Consider the following 20805-nt stretch of genomic DNA (forward strand, 5'->3'; position numbering starts at 1 on the left):
CTCTCCTACGCCCCCCACGCGCATTTGTGATGGTAGAGGCGCTCTTCTCGGCGTTCTCGTCGACCTGGTTCTCATAAAAGTCATCATTACCTTCTGCAGGGTCTCGTCAGGCAGCAAACCTGCGCAACCATGCTCAGAGCCAGACAGCCTATCAATTATCCATCCACAATGGCCCTCACAGAGAGATTGGAGACACGAACTGACCTATGAAGCCAGAGCTTCTTCACTGGGAGTAACACGTCAATCGTGGAGGCAGCTTTGCTACTCTGTCTCATGGGCTTCACGGAACTCAGTAGATCGGTTCGGAATCTCTGTTATTATTTTGTGGGATGGCGATGAAGAGTCTTGCAAGAAAGGAGCAGTCAGAGTCGATGCTTTGGAAGCCACGATGAGCATTCACTGAACGCACCTGCCTCTCACAAGCGTCAGTCCATTCATACCAACCCAATCGAAATTGGTATGTAGGCTCTAGATTGTAACACCAGGATATATTTACTAATATTACCAAGCGCTCTTGCCCCAAACAACGATATCCAAAGCGTCCCGCTTATGGCGACCCCCCTCTCGACAAAACCTCGTACACAATGGAACTCATGCCAGTGTGTACCACCGTACACCTCTGCTCGACGCCGAAGCTATCGTGACTGAGGCGCCTTTCGACCAATGCAAACATATCTTGCGGGCATTGTCAGCCATATACAACGAACACGGGCGTTGTACTTACAGTGGAAAATACGCCTGCGAACCCCCACTGGATTAGAAATGCTACCAACTGTTGGTCATGCCACTTACCTTGAACACGGGGTTATCCGCTTCATTTCGGGCATGGGCTATCAGAAGCTGAACGTCATTCGGTGCCATTCCGAGCCTCTCAGCTGTGGGACTGTGTTAACGGCAGATTCTCTTGATCGACGATCCGAGCAGAGTAACATACTTAACGGGTATATTGCCAGAGAGGATAGAAAGCTCTGGACGTTGTCTCTATTTTCGGCGCCGATCCTTCGTTCTCGTTCGTCTTGGTTGATAATTTCAGTCAGTGCCTGACGACTATTTGCATTGCTGGCCGAAGTTCAACTCACCATCGGACCATGCGCACGTGGGCAAAGGTATCATTCTATGATCGATATCCACGAACCCGGCGGTCCGCATTGCATTGGCCAGGTGCAGAGGCATCCTGAGATCCTTGAGGCCTTCCATGCTTTGGAACATTTGTGTGCTCCACTGTCGAAGGCCATGTTCTGCCGTATAATCAACATCTCAGCCAGTTTATTTCGAGACGCCAACAGCATACCATCGGTCAACGTGCCGTTGTACGACTGAACCTGGTAATAGACTTCGACCATTTGACACCAACCACCTGTGGAGCGCACAAATCAACAGCTGCTAGTCTTATCTTTCGAATGGTTTGTTTCGCACCTGGTCTTGTGACGCGGAATAGGTCTCGAAGGTATGTGGTCCATCGCGCTGCGTTGATGCCGCCTGTTTGGATTCATCAGCTTCGGTCTTTGGACATCACAGCGTGGTTCAGCGTCACCTGCTACGAGCTGGGAGTGGACTATGTCGAATGAGTTTCGAGCGAAGGTGAATCTGGAGTTCTCGTCAGGTTATAGCCTCGATCAAAGAGTCTGAGCCCTACTAACCTTCGATTGAGATCGTCGACCTAGGTTTTTAGCTCATCAGCATGTGTTGTGTTGGCAGCTGTGCGGGTAACAAAAGACGGGTTATGGACGTCATTGTCCACATTGCCCGGCCTTGGGCTGTGGGATCGTAACTCGCGGTGTGATGGCAAAGTTCAGCTTGCGAAATTGCAATATCAAGGGCAAGCAGCGACCGAGAATGCTGGAAAGAGGGGTACTATTTAGTGTGGAAACATACCTGGAGATGGAGATTGACAGGTATTTCATCTGGCTGCATGTGGCTGCTTATGTCGACACCATAGACCTAAAGTGGTTGGAGGAAAGTCAGCTCGTTGATCCTCTAGGCATGGTTATAGTCAAATTTGCATTGCTCCTCGTCGCTCCTTGTCGCTCCTTGTCGCTTGCACGGAGGACCATTCGCTATGCTGATTCAGGAGTATCGCTGTTGCAAGATGAACGTCTACAAACCTCACAGCGCGGATACTGCTCAGCTACATCGACAGCCCATGACGCAGATCCATGTCCACAGTCGAGGATTCTTCTTGGGTTATTGACGGGCGGGAATACGAGGCGTTCGTCGAAGACGATGGAAAGAAGCCTGTGCTGGCGCGTCAGGCGCTCAATCTCGTCCTACCACAAGTTAGCGACAACCTTAGGGTATCAGGAGGGCCCCTGCTGGAGGCATGTCGATTATCACCTCGTCAATAGGCGAGAAATATATTGAATTCTCTACGGAATGCTGTTGGAACTCCCTGTTATGGTATGTGACCGTTTCCAGATAGCGGGGGTCAACTTCGGTGGTGCCTTCATCATGCTCACGAGAACTTGTCCGACGTCAACTCCGCACGTATTAATGCGGATGGACTTAAATCGGTAGCTTACCTGGACGACATCTTGGGAGGAGTGCTATGTTTCCGACCGTTTGTCAGACTCTGACCGATTCGCTGGGACGATGGCTTGTACTTTTCTAAACCTTGGGTGTCGTTGATGTGATGGACTTCTCCTGCCAGTCTTTATAGGCAGCCCAACTACTGTACACCAACCGGAACTAATTATCACACTGTTGGAATTATTATTGAGCCGTTGGAAGGGCTGACATGGTTGCTGATGGGTGACATGTCCAACCCAATAGAATTGCTTACAAAAAGCTAAGATATGCGGAGATATACCGACAACGGACTCTGGCTAATCATACAGACAATGGCGGAGCGTTCAACTTGGTGTTAACCAGTTGCCGCTAAGGTTACAGGGCGTCTGCCAACTGGACATCATGCCTCCCGGGACTTTGGTGTATTTCTCCTACAGGAATTTTGGAACTACAGTACGTCGAAGTGGGCCTGTTGGCTGAAGCGAATGGAATATAGGATAGTCTGTTTTGGACCGTCTGGAGGAGCCAGAAACACACGTTGGACAAGACGATGGCGCCTACACCCGTTACTAGCCTTGTACTTTACCACTGTACCACTTGCCTTGGCTGGCCCGACATCCCGCCGTCTTAAACATCAAGGGAAAATCTACGCTTGCATGGTTGTGCTACCCAGTCAAACGCCCCATGTGGAATATTTGATACCGGTAATTCGGTACAGCACACCAAAGTCGGACCCGCCAAATCAGGTCTGACCCGATTACCTTGCCTTACGTTGTAAGCAATGGTTGCTTGCATCATCCGTATGGCTGTGTATGGCTGTGTATGGCTGTATTCGCGCTGAGTACCGACCAAAACAAGGCAAGTGTTCGCCTCCATGAGTTCCCCTTCTCCTAATTTCCTTGGCCCCCTGAGGAGACATACAGGGTCCTGATGGTGTCATGGCGATGAGGCGTCGAATAGAGTCCAGTTGAGGAGATAAAACCAGTTGTTCTTGGTCTCAGAAAGGTATAGGTGGCCCGCGAATAGCATAGGCTGCGTGCAAGCTTCAGAGGACGCCTGGAACTGAACTACTTATACTCTAGTGTGGTCCTGAAAATCCTCCGGCCTGACTTTCAAACGATAATCGACAAGGGCTCTAATACAACTATTGCGGGACGGTATGGGTTTGCGGAGCATACTCTGATGGAACGTGTGAGAATCTCTAGTGGAAGCACCCTTACTGTCCATCCCTTACTGTCCATCTGAGACTGTTTTTCACATGCTATTCCCTCGATATCAATATCCCCTCATCTCTACTCTTTCCCATATGTCGAGGATGCAGGACGGGTCTACTTTGGTAATATCACGCCCGTTGTACTTATTGAAATCACGATGGAAAGTTCTCTTGCCCTTGTGGAATTAGTAAAAGTGGGTAAATTACAATGAACAGGCGGTGTCTCAAGAATAAAACCAACTAAAAATAAGAACGAGAGATTAAAAAGAACTCATCCCGTCCTATTTTCTTGAGACTTGTTTAGATCTGGCTGGCTAGAGACGGGCCATATATGCAGTCTCCAGGGGCAAAAGAAACCAAATTTGATATTACACCACCCTAGGAGAGTGTTGTACCGCATTTTACCGCATTTCTCTGAACAACGTGGGACTTCAGACGGGAAGCGAGTTAATGAAACCTTAAAACAGTTCCCCCCCCATGATTGCAGGGGTCCCGCAATGATTACGGCCCGCGTCTCGGACGGCGCGTCTAGCCTCCCATTCCGCGTAACGGGCCTGCAAAAAAGTTGACATCACGAGTTGCACGGCACCGCGCGATTGATCCATTGGGTCTGCAACAGCTTCACGATAACTCAACGAATAGCACATATACGCCATCATGCTTTCCCGAACCGTATTCAGAGCTGCGCGACCATGCTGTCGCTTCTATTCGTCCAGCACGACGGGAACTGGCACCGCGCCCCCAATGCTGCTTAAGATCCGGTGCCGCTTTCACCTCCCCATCCCACCCCATCCGTCAAGCAACACCCCACTAACCTCCCCTCCTCTGCAGCAAGGATCTCAAGACCGCGATGCAAGACAAGGACAAGAACAAGCTCAACGTCCTCCGCGCGCTGCTCTCGCAATCCCTCAACGCCTCCAAGACCAACTCGCCCATCGTGACGGATATGCAGATGCTAGCCCTTGTGCGCAAGAACGCGGCGGCGAGCAAGCAGGCCGCGGCGGGGTTTGTGGAGGCGGGGAGGCAGGATTTGGCGGATAAGGAGGCGGAGCAGATGAGGGTTATGGAGGAGTATATTGGGGAGGTGAAGACGGTGGGGGAGGAGGAGATTAGGAGGGTTGTTGGGGGGGTGGTGGAGGGGTTGAGGGCGGAGGCGGGGGGGAAGAAGGTGCAGATGGGGGAGGTGCTGAAGAAGGTGTTTAGTAAGGAGATGTTGGGGGAGAGGAATGTGGAGAGGGCGGATGTGGCGAGGATTGTAAAGGAGTTGCTGGCGTAGGGGGTGGTTGGGAGATTCTGGTCGGGGGGGTTGTACGATGCAATGGGGCACTGAGGGTGGCTGGGGACAGAATATTGTGAGTGCCATTGAGGCACTTATTGTACAGTACATTTATATACATCTAATGACACGCTACTCCTACCCGGCTGTAACTACTACCGGATCTGCCCATTCTGGCTTGGTATGTAAAACTCCACGGGTCGCTTCATCAAGAGGAAACTTCTTGGTAGACATGGATATCATTAAACCTTTTCCCCAAACGCCGCTCAATACTTTCAATGTTATTCAGAAGACAACTTATTCAGAAGACAACCGATCATGCAATACCATCCTCGTCAGTCCTCAGGCCACTAAACGGCGTTCCTTGGTTTGCCGTGCTGAGTCTGGCGCAAAGGCCGAGAAGCACGACGGTCTCGGTGGCGGCGTAGTGGTTGAGACTGTCTAGCAGAATCTGGAGATGTCTGCTGAAATTGTATTCGTATTTGTGGAGCGTCTCGTTGATTTTCTCGAGTCTGGCTGCCTCGCTGACCTTTCCGGCGTTGGAGGAGGTCGAGTCGGAGTGTCGCGCGCTTCGCTCGTCTTGGAACCGTTGCCATTGCTTCTTGCTCATGTTATTTGGTTTGTTGGGGCCGTTCAAGTCCGTATCGGTCTTCTCCAATTCCCTCGAGAGCCATGCCGTGTAGCTGGCGAACATGGAGCAAGTTTGCATTAGTTTCGAGTGCACCTATCGATGGTCAGTATCTGATATGGACAACATTAAATAAAGCGAATACGCACCCTCAATAGCCGGCTATTAGTTAGCATACACTCCTTCAGGCAAGTATCAAGAAAGTCGACGTGATCCTGCATCAGCTCATCAACAGTGCGGCTCGCCGGTGCAGAGTCATCCTTATTCTCGTCCCTGGTCTTCAGTCGCGCCATGAGAGCCTGCCAATTCGGCTCAATAACCTCAGCAGTACAGAAGTACAACAGCTGCTGTACAAACACAAGCATACGGGCTCGTAAAGTCCAAGCTCTTCGTTTCCACATTTCCATAGGCCTGTGCGAGCTCTTATGAGTCCACACCGTTGCTCGGTTGTGAGTCTGCCAGCTCGAAACGAGCTGCTGCTCCAGATAGCGAAGCGAAAGCAGATATCGAAAGAGAGCCTGGTATCTCCATACTGTCTTGCGACTGATAACCAGAGATACAGGGAACGGAACCGAGTAATCTAGTTGGAGAGATGTGTAGCCAATAGCCGATTTTTCTGTCTCTGCCGTTGTCTGCGCCGGGGCCTGGAATTTCTCGCCCTCTTCTATGCCAGAGATGTTGACAACTCTTGTCAATGAGTTTGTCAAGCTGATATCATTCATCTCAACCTTGACATCCTCCTTGAAAGGATCAAGTGCGGCAACACTGCCAGGCTGACGTAGAACAAGATCCAACAGTGACTGTAGCTTGCTTGTGTTGACAGCCTTGACCGGCTTTCGAAGCTCGGATGTTCCCAATTCAAGAAAGTATGAGAAGAAATCCGATTGATCCAAGAAAAAGTAATGCTTCAGCGACCTCAGGCGGGCAGGGAGTGCATGGGTTGTGAGTAATAGTCTCAGAAGCGACTCGTTCGCGTGTGCGTATGCGCTGTTGACGTTGTCTAGGAATCGATTGTCGTCGAATGATCTTGGCACGTCCTTGACGGCCTTGCTCACATCCACTCCACCACACTCTCTGACAACGTTGAGATACTTTCCAGCCAACAGGACCTTGTCTTTGACAGCCTCCAGCTGTGGAGGCACATCTTGCTCTCGAACCGTATATCGCCGTTCCCAGTACTCGTCGGTATAGTCCTGTTCCAGCCTTTCGCGCTTGATACTCTTCTGCTCCTTAACCAAGAACTCTGCATGCGGGTCTTTTATGCTCCCATGATGGAGCCACTCGTTCAGCATCATCATATAAGGCCGGCTTGCATCCCGCAGCAATCCAGTCAGCAGTGTTCTCGCCGCCGGATCTCCCGACATAGTTTCGAGCCTCCTTGTCATCAAACCCAACACATTCCCTCCCTTGCAGATCTTCTTGCCAGGTATGCTACCCGGCCCAAGATCACCGCCCTCTCGGAGATTCTCCAAAATATTTTCAATGTCGTCGAAATCGCCTTCTGAGTCCTCCAAATCCTCTTCTAACAAGGAATTCCGTTTTAATATCTCATGCGCCAACGAATAAACCTGGAACATCATATGACTCGTAGGAAGCGTATGGAGGTTGAGAACATGCAAAGTAAACGACGGATTTGTAAGGAACTGCGTCTCCAGCTGAGCGATCAGAACAAGATAATCCTGTAAAAGCTTCCGTATAGCCGCGCAAAGAGCATGGTTCACAGCCCCAAACTCCTCTCTGCTCTGCACTTCAACAAACGCTTCCACGGCCATATAATGAGTAGCCATCTTCAGCATAGTCGTCGTAAGGTCGCGCAGACTCGGGTCCAAGCCCGGGTGTATTTTAAATGTCGGACCAGCAAGCCGTTCCTTCTCGGCACTGGGATTGTATGACGGCGCAAATCGTATGTACTGTCCCTCGTAGCCCATAAAAACGAACAGCAGGTCCTCCAGAATAGACGACTCCTGCGCATCGAGTGACAGCTCCTGCAGAGGTCTAGGCTGTAGCGATTGTGGTGCCTGGGAAGCCAGGGGAGGGATCGAGATTCGTGCCGCCAATGGTGCACTCGTGTGGGGTATCAGAACAGCTCGAGGGTCCCAAAGAAGCTGCTGAGGCTCAGGTTTGCTCGGTATCGGTTTAACATCTGGCGTAGCATATCTCGTACGGTCGACGGGTCTGGCGCGGCTTGTCGGCACCACGGGGGGTGCCTGTCGTCGCTCAGGGCTTCGTGGTCGTGAAGAGATGGTCTCGCGGGTTGTTACTTGGTGGCGCTCTGTTCGTCTCTCCTCTACTGCTGTTCTGCTGGAGCGCTGGGGCTGCGAGCCAGATGGCATGCGCCTGTGCTGGGAGACACCGGGCGCATTCTGTGGTGACTGTGATTGTCGTCCATCTCTGTCGGTTTTGCTTCCTCCTCCCAATGTCGAAGCCAGACGGGCTTTGGAGCTCATAACATTGTCACCGCTGGTAGTCCTCCTGTCACTAATTGTCGCAGCCCTTTGGTTCGAGGATGAAGACATTATACGACTCTCCAGTTATTGTCGAAGTCGTAAAAAAATCCTTTGGTTCCATGGAGAAAACAGCTCAGCCTTGTCATTTCCATTTCTCGCTCTTTGGTGACGCGTGGGGTAGCGACCCGCCGACACGCTCTAGCTCCATTCGACCACAGCTTCGTGGACCAGTGCCTGCCTTGCCATCAACCCAGGACCCAAGCTTTGATTTCCAACAACAACCTCATTACTCCCATTTCTCCGTGATACCCAGGCAAACAGAAACCTCCACACCGAGATACACGTCTGTCTCAAGCTACGGTTCACATTTACACATCCTCAGCTCAAGCCTGGTAGAGTCCAGCAAGCAAACAAGCATGTTTATCGCACGTTCGGAATATGGTGAGTAGCCACCCAGGTGGACCACATTCTTCCAAAACCACAGCTCCAAACTAACAAATCTTCACAGATCGAGGGATCAAGTAAGCCCCATCCCCCTCCAGCCTACCCCCACCCCCTCCCTCCACATCCTCACCGATCTAACCAACCCCCCAGCACCTTCTCCCCCGAAGGCCGCCTCTTCCAAGTCGAATACTCCCTCGAAGCAATCAAGCTCGGCTCGACCGCCATCGGCGTCGCCACCGGCGGCGGCGTCGTCCTCGGCGTCGAAAAGCGCGTGACCTCCACCCTCCTCGAGACCTCCTCCGTCGAAAAGATCGTCGAAATCGACCGGCACATCGGGTGCGCCATGTCCGGACTCCAAGCCGACGCGCGCAGCATGGTCGAGCACGCGCGCGTCGAGTCGCAGAACCACGCTTTCAACTACAACGAGCCGCTGCGCGTGGAGAGCTGTACGCAGGCGATTTGCGACCTTGCGTTGAGGTTTGGGGAGGGCGCGGATGGGGAGGAGAGTATTATGAGTAGGCCGTTTGGGGTGGCGTTGTTGATTGCGGGGTTTGATGAGGATGGGCCGCAGCTGTATCATGCGGAGCCGAGTGGGACGTTTTATAGGTATGATGCTAAGGCTATTGGGTCGGGGTCGGAGGGGGCGCAGGCGGAGTTGCAGAATGAGTTCCACAAGGTAGGTTTTCTGGTGATGGGATGAGATGAGAGATGGGAGACTTGGATGGTTGCTAATAGTGTTGGTGTAGTCTCTGACGATTGAGGAGGCCGAGACGTTGGTTCTGAAGACACTGAAGCAGGTTATGGAGGAGAAGCTCGATTCCAAGAATGTTCAGCTGGCGAGTGTGACTAAGGCGAGGGGATTCCGGATTTACACGGATGAGGAGATGGCTGCGGTCGTGGAGAGATTACCAGCGAACTAGACTGAGCTATGTATTTTATGATAGAGATTGGAGTTCCTGAAAGCAAAAGTCACTGGCATCTGGCATCTGTATGTTTTATGCTGATTAGAGAAGCGTGAGGTCATTATTTTTGAATTACACACTAGATGCGATGGAACTCAAAACACCACAGTGCCCCCTTTATCCATACTCCCAAGCCATGCATTCATCGATCTTCCTCATCATCACTTTCTAAATCCAGCTCCCCAAAGTGGTTCGTAACTCCAAGTATACCAACCGCAAACTGGACTCTCCCCACCTTCTCCGTGCTCTGAGAATGGACGTGCTGCTCTTCTCCAGCAGTGATCCTCATCCGCTCCATTCTCTGGCCCGCTCGGCTCCACACTTTGTCTACAGGAGCCTGCTCCGTATACCGAGTATAAGGAGCCCCTTTACCCATCGCCGCGGCCCTTGCCCAAGAAGTCTCGCAGCCTCTGGCGATGTGGCTAGCTGTCTCAAATCCAGTGAGATGCTCTATATCCAGCATTCGCTTAACAAGCCAAGTTCGCTGGGCTTGATCTTGTACCTAAATGTATATATTAGCATCCGTCCATGAGATTTAAAATAGAAGTCTACACACCTGGACCCCAGCGACAAAGAGGGCAAAGCAGGAGTCGTTGAGGGCTGCACCGGTTCCAATATTCACTCGCGTCGCCGACGATGTATCGGCCGTTATACCAGCCGATATCCGGCCAATCGTATTCGCAAACAGTCCCGTTTGCTGGGCCGCAAACCCAGCTGCCATCATGGCTGATGGGGGCATTGAAGGATGTGATCTGTGGCAGACGATGAGGCCCATATAGTATGTGAGCCACATCAAAGCGATACCGTAAGTACGATACTGGATTGCCGGGCCGAAAGGCGATAGGATTTCTTGGGCGTATTCAGATCCTAGGGGTGCAAAATCCGGTCCTAGATGCTGTTCGAACATGCTGAACACGCTTCGTATCCCGTTCCACTCCTCCTCGGCCTTAGCAGTTTGCTCGCTGAGGCGTTCGTCACCTTCATCGCTATTTGGCGGTGATGAGTCTTCACTTGATGGGCTGAATCCTCTGGGTAATGAAGCTTTGCGAATGCCTGGTAGCATACCGGAAAACGAAGGCATTGCTGGCACAGACATTCCTGGTGGCGGCATTCCCGGTCCGCCTTTAGGTTGCTGATTGGGAGGCATTGCCGGCCCTGAATTTGGGGCCCCCGGTGGGCCCGGAGGCGGTCCCCATTGCCCTCTGTTAGCTGCCATTGCTCTTTTCTTTCGCCTCACGTCTTTAGCGACAAAACAGCACAGTCTTCCCAGCAATAGCACCAAATGGTCGAATGTACCATATCTAGAAAAGGTCAGCAAATCAGTAGATATAAGGGAAGTAGGCCGTCATACACAGCATCACGGCGACCGAGGGGTGCTCGTGGAGGACAGTGACTCCATCTCTCGTAGTTTAAACTAAACGATCAGTATGTAGGTACGTTATCGCGAGGTTGCAAACATACAATAGCCTATTTTGGCTGAGAATGCTCTGAAAGACATCTTGCTTGGTATACCACCAAAAAAGATCTTGCTGGGTATCAAATAGATCCAGTTCGCGCTGCGTAAACCTTTTATTCCCCATATACGGTCCATCAGGATCCTCAATAACCTCTCCGTATTCGGCATATCTGATTTGCTTCCCCATGATAATTCCAACGAGGTTTTCGTCAACTTCATCGTTCATAGATAGACTCGGATCTTCCATGCTATCATCGCCATATATGATCGGGGTATCAGCAGCCATGTCGCCGCCATAATATACATTTGGAGGTGGCAACTTTGCCATATATGCCTTCTTGGTCTTCAAATATCGAGTTATTCCAGAAAAATCAATCTGCTGAACCAGCTGATGTGCTCCAAGGAGATGATCGCACCATTTACTGTGGTCTGCAGAGATAACCTCGTAAAATCCGAGAAGTAGTGTGGTGGCCAAAGTCGCCAGCTGTTTGCGCCTGGTGGAGGAGCCTACATTCTTTGCCAGCTTCCTGATCGCAATATGGTAGTGTCTTAGTGATACGGTGATGGGTCCGTTTTCTAGCTTTGCGATATGGAGACTTGCCATTGCCAACATCGCGTGGCAAAGGGCATGGTTCCGAAGCGCGATGGTAGGCATAGTATCTGGAACAAGTTAGTATTGGGTCTCTTCATGTCAAGATAGTGACTTACAGGACCAGATATGCTGCTGAGATTTCGGTACTGGATTCCCTCGAAACACAATAGATGGATTCGTGGGGTGACGTTCAAACATAGACATACTCGGCGCAATGACATTGATAAAATGGCAAAATATCCCCGCCGCAATAGGATTGCTCAACGGCGAGTCCCGGGCTGAAGGATGATAGCTAGCAAGCATATTCGGGCCGTAGTTCTCTATCACAGAGTGATATGTGCGGATCCGTGTATCTTCTCGAGTTTGCGCCGCTTGAATAGCCACAACGGTCGCAAGCTCATTGTCTCTTCTGAGCCTCTGGATCTCTCGTGACCTGGGATCAACATAAGCTCCGTCATTGCGTGCGTCTTCGTCTTCGTCCTCGTCGTCAGAAACGTCGAACGGGTCACTATCATCGTCGCCTTCGTCCTCCTCGTCTGTTCTATGGATTGGATTCCTCGTGTCATAGAATTCATTGGTGACTGGCTCGTACGGCGGCGATGACATAATACGGCGGGCTACTTGGCTCCAGGTGCCCTGCTGAGTCGGAGTTTGGTATTCTTGCTGGTAAGCTTCTGCATGATTGACATTGTCCACGTGTGTCCCCTGAGGCCCGGGCAAAAGGTTACTCAGGTCAGAGCTTCTGTTTCCCATATTGCAGGCCTGCTGCATTGGCGTGTCGTACAGATACGAATCATGGGTCGTCTGCGCTTGAGCTTCGTAAGGCTCCTGGTATGTAGGCTCATAGTGGTATTGAGGTGGCTGTGGGGCTGTGGTCCATTGGGCATCCAATAGACCGGAGAGTAGTGCACTATCCACGGGATTGTCCCATTGCGCGGATGCTTCTGACCCTCCATGGCTGATGTCCGATTCTCGGCGCAAAGGATTGACTATGCTTTGCTGCGGTTGAAAAGTAGCGGAATCATTGTGAACGAAGCCCTGGAAGACGGTCGCAGGTCTGCTGGTATCTGATTGTGAAGAGCCTCTGGTCTTGAGCGGGATGTTGTGCTGTGACACTCCTGGTGGATCCTTCGATTGTACGGGTCGACCATGAGAGCCCAGCGAGCCCTGCTGTCGTATGGGCCTTGCAACAAATCCGGAATGGGTCTCAATGCTGCTGGTCGGGCCTCGGTAGGTGTTCAATGGATCTTTGAAGATAACACGTTGGTTATACCCCTCGCATTGGCGCTTCGACTTGATGCAATTGCCGCAGGTAGGGCGCTCCTCGCCGCATTTTATTCGCCGTCGTCGGCAAGCTAGAGGGGAGTCAGCTCTGTACGCATATATGGAGCCGGTGAGGGTATGATAAGGATATGAACTCACTCAGACACCCCGTCTTCGTCCGCCGTCGCGACGCTCGTGCATTGGCCGCATTCTTTGCCGCAGAGGCCTCGGTGGGGGCATTTCCAAGCGTCTCGTCGTCGCGGCTAGTCCCCTGGTGTAGCGCGTCATCCATAGCTTCGGCGGGTTTGGACCCCTACAGGGCAATCACAGCAGGCGCATGGCAGGATCAAGGTGAAGTTTGTCGTCGGTCAAGCAGGTGTGCGGAGCGGAGGGATAAATAGGAAGGATGGCATATGGGGGCAGATAGGATGGGGCTATGAAGGGCATGGGAGAGCAAGGAGGATGGGGATGGTTGTTCGGCCATCAATCAGTGTTGTGTGTGGTTTGAGTGGTTGGAGTGGTTGGAGTGGTTGGAGTAACGTAGGGTCATGGCGTAACTAGGCTACTCACTAGAGCCACCCCATCACCTAAAATAAAAATTACAAAAAATCTATTTCCTACCAACGTACAGTACTAGACCACTGCTATTAACCGAATTCCAATTTGACGCGTAAATCGCGTCACGTAACCCACCCCTCCTTGTACAACAACCATAATTATGCCACCAACTCGGAGGGCTTTGGCTCCAATTGATGGGAATCGACAGCCTGGTGGCCAATTAAGCCCATACCAACGCGGGCAGATTATTGGGAGGCAGTCATAGGGTGCAACACCTACTAAGATTGCACACGACCTAAACCTTGACCGAAGCACCGTACGATATACAATTGCAGTTGACTCAATACGCACCGAAGGTAAGAGCCTACCCCATACACCACGGGGAAAGTCATATACAGAAGCAGAGCAACGCCTTATACTCTGCCATGTACGCCTAAACCCAAAGGATACATACCAAGAAGTAAAGGATGCTTGTAATGTTGCTTGCTCAACATCAACTATAAAGAGGATACTACAAGAAGCAGGCATAGGCAATTGGCGTGCAAAGTGTCGCCCTTTCCTACTGCCAATACATGCAGCTAAATGGCTTGCATGGTGTTTAGCACGGATGAATTGGACAGCAGAGGATTGGGGTCAAGTTGTGTGGAGTGATGAGTGCTCTGTTGAGCGGGGGCAGGGTAACAGGAGCGAGTGGTGTTTCCGCACACCTGCTCAGAAGTGGCAGCGGGAGATGATCCAAACCTACAGTACAAAGAAGAACATGAAGATCATGGTTTGGGGGGCCTTTTGGGCAGAAGGCCGGAGCAATTTATACCTTATGGACCATGACTTTGAGTCAAAGAAGTTTGGATATACTGCAAACTCATACCTTGAGGTTCTAGAAGCAGAACTCCTCCCTATTTTTGAGAGTCTTGACTCTAGCTACTCATTTATGCAAGATAATGCTCCTATCCATACTGCGGGTATGGTTACAGACTTTCTTGAGGAGCATATGATTACTACACTCTATGGGTGGCCGCCCTACTCACCTGACCTCAACCCAATTGAGCACGTTTGGTGGCACTTGAAAACCCGGGTGTGTGAGATGTTCCCTGAAATTGCAAAGGATAAACCAAACTCAGAACATGCAAGACAGCGTCTAGAATCATGTTTGCAAGCAGCATGGGACACATTAGACAAGTCATTGTTTGATAAATTGTATAAGAGTATGCCGAGTAGAATTGAGGCGTGCATTCAAGCAGACGGGTGGCATACAAAATACTAGAATACTCATTTTTTATACTATATACTATAGGGGCTTATTTTGTATAGCTTTCAATTCTAATTACAATGGATCAATGTTTACATCTATCGCTCTAAAATTGCATATGTTACGAGCAAATTAATTATCTACGTTCGGTGGCTTCGCGGGTGGTTTTGCGATTCGGTTAATAGCAGTGGTCAGTGACTGTACATGCATAAAGTTAGTGAAAGCTCCAGCCTGCACATTTTGTAACAGCTATTACACAAACCACAATGCTTAAGTAATTCAAACTACGTGGAATCATCTTCCTCGGATGTTTCTACTACTACCTGACAGGTCCTCGTGTTATGTCCAGCCTCCCTGCAGTTGCCATAACGCTGAGGGCGCGTTTCAGTCCTTACATTCGTTCGGAGCATTTGGTTCTCTGCTTCTAACAATGCCAACCTAGGCCTTTTTTAATGGGCTAAAACAGCCAACATCAAGAGGTTGGAGGAGATGAGAGTAATAATGCTATTATCCTTGGAGTATTCCTCAAAGGCGACAGAGTGGTGGCTCTCATGACCATTAAGGATTAAAAGGTGATATACACTAATAGTCTGTGGCCTAGTATATTGATCGAAGTGCTTAAAATCTAGAGTGATCTCAGTTGTTGTATACCCATTTTCGCTTAGATAGACCTTCTAAGTCTTAGGTAGTTGCCTATCCTCATACTAAGATCAGAGGTGGAATTTGCCCTTTACAACTACAAACGGTGGTAAGGCCCAGCTAAGCGCACTAACACCTTGGATTACTGTTACTCATTCCTAATTGCCAGGCTGCTTTGATTCTGGCCTTCCCTATTGCTTAGAGCTTGTAACTACTGTTATAGTTAAGATCACGCCCATCAAAAACCCAGTCTCATCAAAGTTGTAGATATCTACATCTTAAATAGCGTATTTCACAATTGTGTTCTGCACAAGCATAGACAACCAGCACTTAACATGTGTATTAATCGAAAATACGACTATTCGAGGGCTAAATGTGAAGATCCAAAGCTTATTCATAGTTGGTCGCCTAATGAAGTTTAAAGTCTAACATGGTCTAACACGTAGTGTGTTGCAGTCTATAAGGATGTGGTTGGTCATATCTTCCACACTACGAAGTCTAGGAGGGAATCCTTTCGAATCTAAGTTAAATATGTATTGAATAATGACAGACTCTTCTAGATTGGTCAATTTCATCAAGTTGGCTACTTAGTTGTGTCGTGACTGCTTTCTATGTATGTGACGGCTTAGCTTTGTATGGTGTACTCTGTAGATATCAGCTGCGCGCCTAAGACTTAACGAAGAATCATTCTTAATAGCTAATAAGGCTAACGTGGTTTATCAGTACGTCGGACATATCAGTACCTCGGACACTTTTCATTGGCATTCTACTTTGAATATCAATAAATCAACCATAACATATTAAATTAACTATAACTAAGCGGAATCAGATGAACTAGACATATCTATAGCTTCTTGACAAGTTCGCGCATTATGACCAGCTTTTCCACAGATCCCACAGCATCGCCTAGACGGTTGCCCCTCCTTGTGACTACCCCCAACAGCACGTACGTCGCGTCGTACCTGCTCATCCACATCCTTCTGTGCGATAATAGCCTGTGCATCCTCTACTATAAGTGCACCTCCTTCACGGACACGAGCCTTTTTAGCCCTGCGGCGTTTGCTAAGGGCTTCGTTGGCTGCTCGAAGGGTACGTACCTCAGCAGACAGAAGGGTGTTCTCATGTGCTAGTCACTCCGTACCCTTTGCCAATGCAATAACTGTCCCGAAGAGTGGAGTTGGCGAGCTTCCTTGGTGACGGGCAATTCGATTTCGAACGAGGGTTGTTTGTGAAAGAGCTTCAGTTGGGTTGGAAGGGGTCTGGGAGACCCAAGGGTTGGTGTTGGCAGTAGAGGGTCTAGAGGGAGTTGGAGTCCGTAACCTCACGTCAAGCTTTGAAAGCACTGCTTGCGGGTCGAAAGGCACTAAGCCAGCTCCGCGGAACCCGGACTGGGCGTTTTGGGCTGTCATGGATTCCAGATATGCTGCTCTAAAGGCGAGAAAGAACTCGACCTTGGTAATGTGGTTGATATGAGCCTTAATGAAGGTCTCAATCTGCCGACCATATGCCCGCTTCAACACACTAAAGCACCCGACATCAAGTGGCTGAGTTAAATGAGACGAGTGGGGAGGTAGTCCAAGAGTTATAATGTTGTGTGCCTTGCAGTACTCTTGGAACTCGGCCGATTCATGACTCTCGTGCCCGTCTAACACCAGCATTCGATATGGACCCCTTGCACGAACAGCAGTATGTTTGTCGAAGTGTTTCAACCATTCTAGACCCGTCTCATTGTTTGTCCATCCATTGCTTGTCGGTTTAACAACCCAGTTGTGTGGAAGGCCGCCGTCTGTATACCAATTTGCAAGATGATTCTTGCCTTTAACTACCAAAAATGGAGGAATACTCCAGCCGTCACTGTTGATACAAGCAATCGCTGTAGCCCATTCCCGATTCCCTGGCTGAACTGCCTTACCTCTGCCAAGTCGATCTGCACGGGTAACAACCATTGCAGGGCAAATCACACCCATCATAAACCCAGTTTCGTCAAAGTTATAGAAGTCGCAGTCCAAAACACCATATTTTGCCCTCATATTTTCCACTAGTCGAAACCACGCGCCAATTAGTTCAGGATCTTCGCACAAGGCCCTTTGGAAGTCGTAAACGCGATTAAAACGCGTCTTTAATTCTGGACGTCGTTGTACAAATCGGTGGGCCCAGAGCTTCCCGACGCGCCTCTCTCCACGCGACTCGAGTATAAAATTTGCCATATCTTCTACACCAGCAAGCCGGGGTGCAAATCCTCTTAAATCCATATCAAGTATATTCCGAATAACCACCTCCTCTTCTAGTATAGTTAATTTCATCATTGCAGGCTGGCGTTCGTAGACAGTAGTTCGGCCGTTCATTCTGTCGCAGAGTGTAGAATGAGGTACTTCATAGAGCTTAGCAGCCTTCCGACGACTTAGATTTTTTGATGTTCGGATAGCCTCGATAGCTAGAATGATTTTTGCTTCTTGGGTAATCACTGACATAATAAAAGGTGGAAAAAACGCGTTGTGAAGTTAGAGGGTAGGAAATTCGGGAAAAGTGTCCGAGGTACTGATATGTCCGACGTACTGATAAACCACGTTAAGTTTAATTATATATCGTTATTTTTTTGAGGCTTAGGTGATGGAAACGAGGTTAGAAGGTGGAAGATGGTAAATTGTAGTAGAGTGGAGCGTTCGCTATGCTAGAGCTTTCGCTATGCATGTATGTTACCCTAATTGTAATGGTGGGTGCACCAGATGTAAGAATCTAGCCACCCAAGGGAAGGGATGCTTTTACTAAGACAACACACTGTCTTAGGAAACAGAGCCAGAGGGTTGTAGCTTAGACTATTCCACAATGCAGCAATCAGGTGTATGATGTAGTGGAGTGGTTTAGGCAAGTTGTAACAAATGTAGTCTGAGAACTCAGGGATAAGTCAGAGGTTAGCACCTCACTGACTTTTCAGAAACAAGGAATAACAAGATCAATGCTTGGAAGCTTGGAAAAGACATGGAAGTATGTGATAGTCGATTTACCTTTCTTAAGGAAAGGGCAATCCTATTTATGCCAAAGGAGTGTAGTTCTCTCATTTTCCATGACTTTCCATGACTAACCAGGCTTGGTAAATGTATTAGAAATCAAGTGCGACCCACAACTAGCTTGCTAATCATGTAGTGAACGTAAGAGAATCCCATAGAACCATCTGTTGGGTTCCTAGCCTATAGGAAGTGAAAAGGAGGTCCAAGGTCAGAGTACCTATAGACAAATTATGTCATAACTTAACCAATCTTGTGGGTAACTAAGCAGCGATGACGTGTAATGAATCATAGAGGGTTGTAGAAGCTTCTAGAGCTATCGTTCATGTTCCTAGGCCTCTAGTTGATAGAGATATGCTATGTGGTCATATTGGCCCAGTAACTAAGGAGCAATGACGTGTAATGAATCATAGAGGGTTGTAGCAATTGTTGAGTAGTATTGCTCTTGTTGTTGGTGTGACAAGCCAAAATATGTATAGTGACTTGTAGGTTTGAGGAGGAGATTTCTAAGTTTGCTCTTGAGTTTGATAGCAAACTGAGTGCAACGAATGTCAGTATGACACTAATTCATCTATATCATAATGCTGCTTCCTAAATGATAGGATGCACAGAGGTTTCTTACATAAGGTTTAACTTAACAGAGGAGGTAGGGGATTAGACACAAAGGCTTTCTAAGTAACATGTTATAGTAACGTTAGAGGTGGTGTAATGGTTATGGTGGCATAATGGTCACCAAAATCTGAATCGACAACTTCAAATTAATTTTATACTATAATACAACTAAGTGTACCCATTTCCAAGTCAGACAAATCATCTATAAGTAGGTCCTCCTTAATTTAATTGATAATACTATCTTGTTTAACCCTTTGTGCCTGACCTTTGCCCTTGTTGTTACAGGTCTCATTTTCAATCTATGAAACTACTAACTGGATTTCTTAAGTACTCATCACAATAACTCCTTTTAACACTACTCTTTTGCCTTGCTTATTAGCTCTCTATGTAGATAGAACACTTTGTGTATCTTATAGCTCCTTTAATAATAATGTGTTTTGTGTTCTTAAGATTTCAGCTATGTGTGTAAGATGTGAGATATATTTGCGCGTTAGTAAGTCAAGCACATTTTGAGCTTATAACATCAAATTAAGAGCTGCGTTTAAGCTGCGCAACTCTGTACTACTTGGTAGGGAGCTAAGGAACAATAAGCGATGGTTTGGTGTTTGTGGAGGCATTTGTTAAAGTCGTAGAAGAGCGGGTGTGTAAATTTAACAAGTATTTATATGCGTTTTGAGGATTAAATGGATGAATGTTGTATTGCGATATCACTCATAACTTTTCTTTGTAGTACATTTCTATCCATTCTACCTTTTGTATACGCCTTACTCCAACTTGTGTAAGTTGGTCTGTCTTGCCTACAAGCGCAGTCTTTAGCAGTCTAATCACTACAACATCAAGAGGTTAAAGGATATGGGAACAATGTAGCAGAAGTATAAGAAGGTCGATATTATGTTACATGTAATAAGCAATAAAGTTTGCGGAAATGTGGCTGTTATGGCCACCTGCAACCAAAAGCTGTGGTTTGCCATCTGTAATTTTATGGGTTTCTAGCTTAAAAACTTGCTATAACCATTGTAATCCATGGATGTTTGATGTCCAACCCTTCGTACTTGCTAAGAATCGCTAATCCTCCACATGTGGATTTGTAGACTAAGTGCTGTTAATAGTGTTAGCTTTAAAAATCACAAGTGGTAGCAAGACGTGTTTATCTACAGAGATGCACTTAATGACTAACACCCACTCTTGACAGCTAGGAACAACTTTCTAATGTATACACATATTTTGCTTCAACTACTACATGTGACTCATTCCAATCCCAAAACCTAATTCATCCATGTTATACACATTGCAAATATCATAGCTTTGTTCTTGCGTCTTTGCTTATAGCATTATAAACCAGTGTTTAAGCACTTTAAACATTGCTTCTTAATGTCTTATAGAGACTCGATTTGTTAAGTAGTAATTGTAAAGAGCTCTATATAGTGTTGAATAAAGCGTTAAATCCATTGTTAACCAATTAGTAGATATCGTATAATTTAGGATGACGTGTCATTAACACATTGCACTCTTTGGATCCTGATTTCTTCTGCCAATTCCTTAATTAGCTAGTGTCTAATAGGGCGTCCTATAGATGAAAATTGACAAATCCACTTCACTAAAGTGCTCTCTTCAACTGTAGATAAAAGTTGTTGGTTATGTTGCGCTTACACTTGAGAAAAATGTCCTAACACCTAACGTGCCAATGTTGAGCGGCTAACTTCAAAGTGTTCTGCTACAGCCTTTAATTGTAAATTGTCAATTGTTGTATGCCTCTGTAGCTTCAGCTATATGCGCCTCATTTTCCTAAACCCAAAGGCTCCTTCGTCTTAACATTGTTTTTTTACAAGTTTAAAGTTATAAGGTGGGGTTTTGGTGACCATTATGCCACCATGACCATTACACTACCTCTAATGTTATGTAAAGAATACTATGTTAAGTTGAGCATGAAGCTCCTATCTAAGAACTAACTATCTA

The 20805-nt window shown here is 48.1% G+C and overlaps 5 protein-coding genes across 5 annotated transcripts; 2 read left to right on the forward strand and 3 right to left on the reverse strand.

Annotated features, from left to right (window-relative positions):
• Positions 1-635: 635 nt before the first annotated feature.
• VC83_01878 (uncharacterized protein) lies at positions 636-2530 on the reverse strand (the record flags this gene model as incomplete). Its single annotated transcript, XM_024465550.1, has 13 exons — positions 636-675; positions 725-738; positions 793-875; positions 935-1015; positions 1080-1238; positions 1292-1357; positions 1417-1479; positions 1535-1587; positions 1641-1660; positions 1876-1941; positions 2106-2267; positions 2335-2461; positions 2520-2530. The coding sequence occupies 13 exons, from the start codon at positions 2528-2530 to the stop codon at positions 636-638; spliced, it is 945 nt and encodes a 314-aa protein (XP_024326726.1).
• A 1450-nt stretch (positions 2531-3980) lies between these two features.
• On the forward strand, positions 3981-4994 carry VC83_01879 (uncharacterized protein; the record flags this gene model as incomplete). The annotated part of the gene is made up of 2 exons (XM_024465551.1): positions 3981-4479; positions 4550-4994. Exons 1-2 carry the CDS (start codon positions 4376-4378, stop codon positions 4992-4994), a joined length of 549 nt encoding a protein of 182 aa, XP_024326725.1. The 5' UTR covers positions 3981-4375.
• VC83_01880 (uncharacterized protein) lies at positions 4916-8326 on the reverse strand. The gene is made up of 2 exons (XM_024465552.1): positions 5772-8326; positions 4916-5718 (listed from the first exon to the last, which is right to left on the reverse strand). The coding sequence occupies exons 1-2, from the start codon at positions 8136-8138 to the stop codon at positions 5311-5313; spliced, it is 2775 nt and encodes a 924-aa protein (XP_024326836.1). The 5' UTR covers positions 8139-8326; the 3' UTR covers positions 4916-5310.
• On the forward strand, positions 8310-9575 carry PUP2 (proteasome component pup2). The gene is made up of 4 exons (XM_024465553.1): positions 8310-8510; positions 8578-8590; positions 8664-9189; positions 9260-9575. Exons 1-4 carry the CDS (start codon positions 8486-8488, stop codon positions 9431-9433), a joined length of 738 nt encoding a protein of 245 aa, XP_024326896.1. The 5' UTR covers positions 8310-8485; the 3' UTR covers positions 9434-9575.
• VC83_01882 (uncharacterized protein) lies at positions 9576-13304 on the reverse strand. Its single transcript, XM_024465554.1, has 6 exons — positions 12946-13304; positions 11640-12878; positions 10937-11591; positions 10827-10889; positions 10032-10776; positions 9576-9977 (listed from the first exon to the last, which is right to left on the reverse strand). Exons 1-6 carry the CDS (start codon positions 13076-13078, stop codon positions 9618-9620), a joined length of 3195 nt encoding a protein of 1064 aa, XP_024326834.1. The 5' UTR covers positions 13079-13304; the 3' UTR covers positions 9576-9617.
• Positions 13305-20805: the final 7501 nt, after the last annotated feature.

The sequence above is a fragment of the Pseudogymnoascus destructans genome, assembly GCF_001641265.1.
Source record: "Pseudogymnoascus destructans isolate 20631-21 unplaced genomic scaffold scaffold_4, whole genome shotgun sequence".
Classification (NCBI taxonomy): Eukaryota; Fungi; Ascomycota; class Leotiomycetes; order Thelebolales; family Thelebolaceae; genus Pseudogymnoascus; species Pseudogymnoascus destructans.

Excerpts from the sequence above, each read along its gene's own strand:
- VC83_01880 (XM_024465552.1), bottom strand. The coding sequence starts at position 8,138 with ATGTCTTCATCCTCGAACCAAAGGGCTGCGACAATTAGTGACAGGAGG. Across the intron at positions 5,719-5,771 it reads CTAATAGCCGGCTATTGAGG|GTGCACTCGAAACTAATGCA; the intron begins GTGCGTATTCGC and ends GACCATCGATAG.
- VC83_01882 (XM_024465554.1), bottom strand. The coding sequence starts at position 13,078 with ATGGATGACGCGCTACACCAGGGGACTAGCCGCGACGACGAGACGCTT. Across the intron at positions 12,879-12,945 it reads GACGAAGACGGGGTGTCTGA|CTTGCCGACGACGGCGAATA; the intron begins GTGAGTTCATAT and ends ACTCCCCTCTAG. Across the intron at positions 10,777-10,826 it reads CTCGGTCGCCGTGATGCTGT|ATATGGTACATTCGACCATT; the intron begins GTATGACGGCCT and ends GACCTTTTCTAG.
- PUP2 (XM_024465553.1), top strand. The coding sequence starts at position 8,486 with ATGTTTATCGCACGTTCGGAATATG. Across the intron at positions 9,190-9,259 it reads TGCAGAATGAGTTCCACAAG|TCTCTGACGATTGAGGAGGC; the intron begins GTAGGTTTTCTG and ends GTGTTGGTGTAG.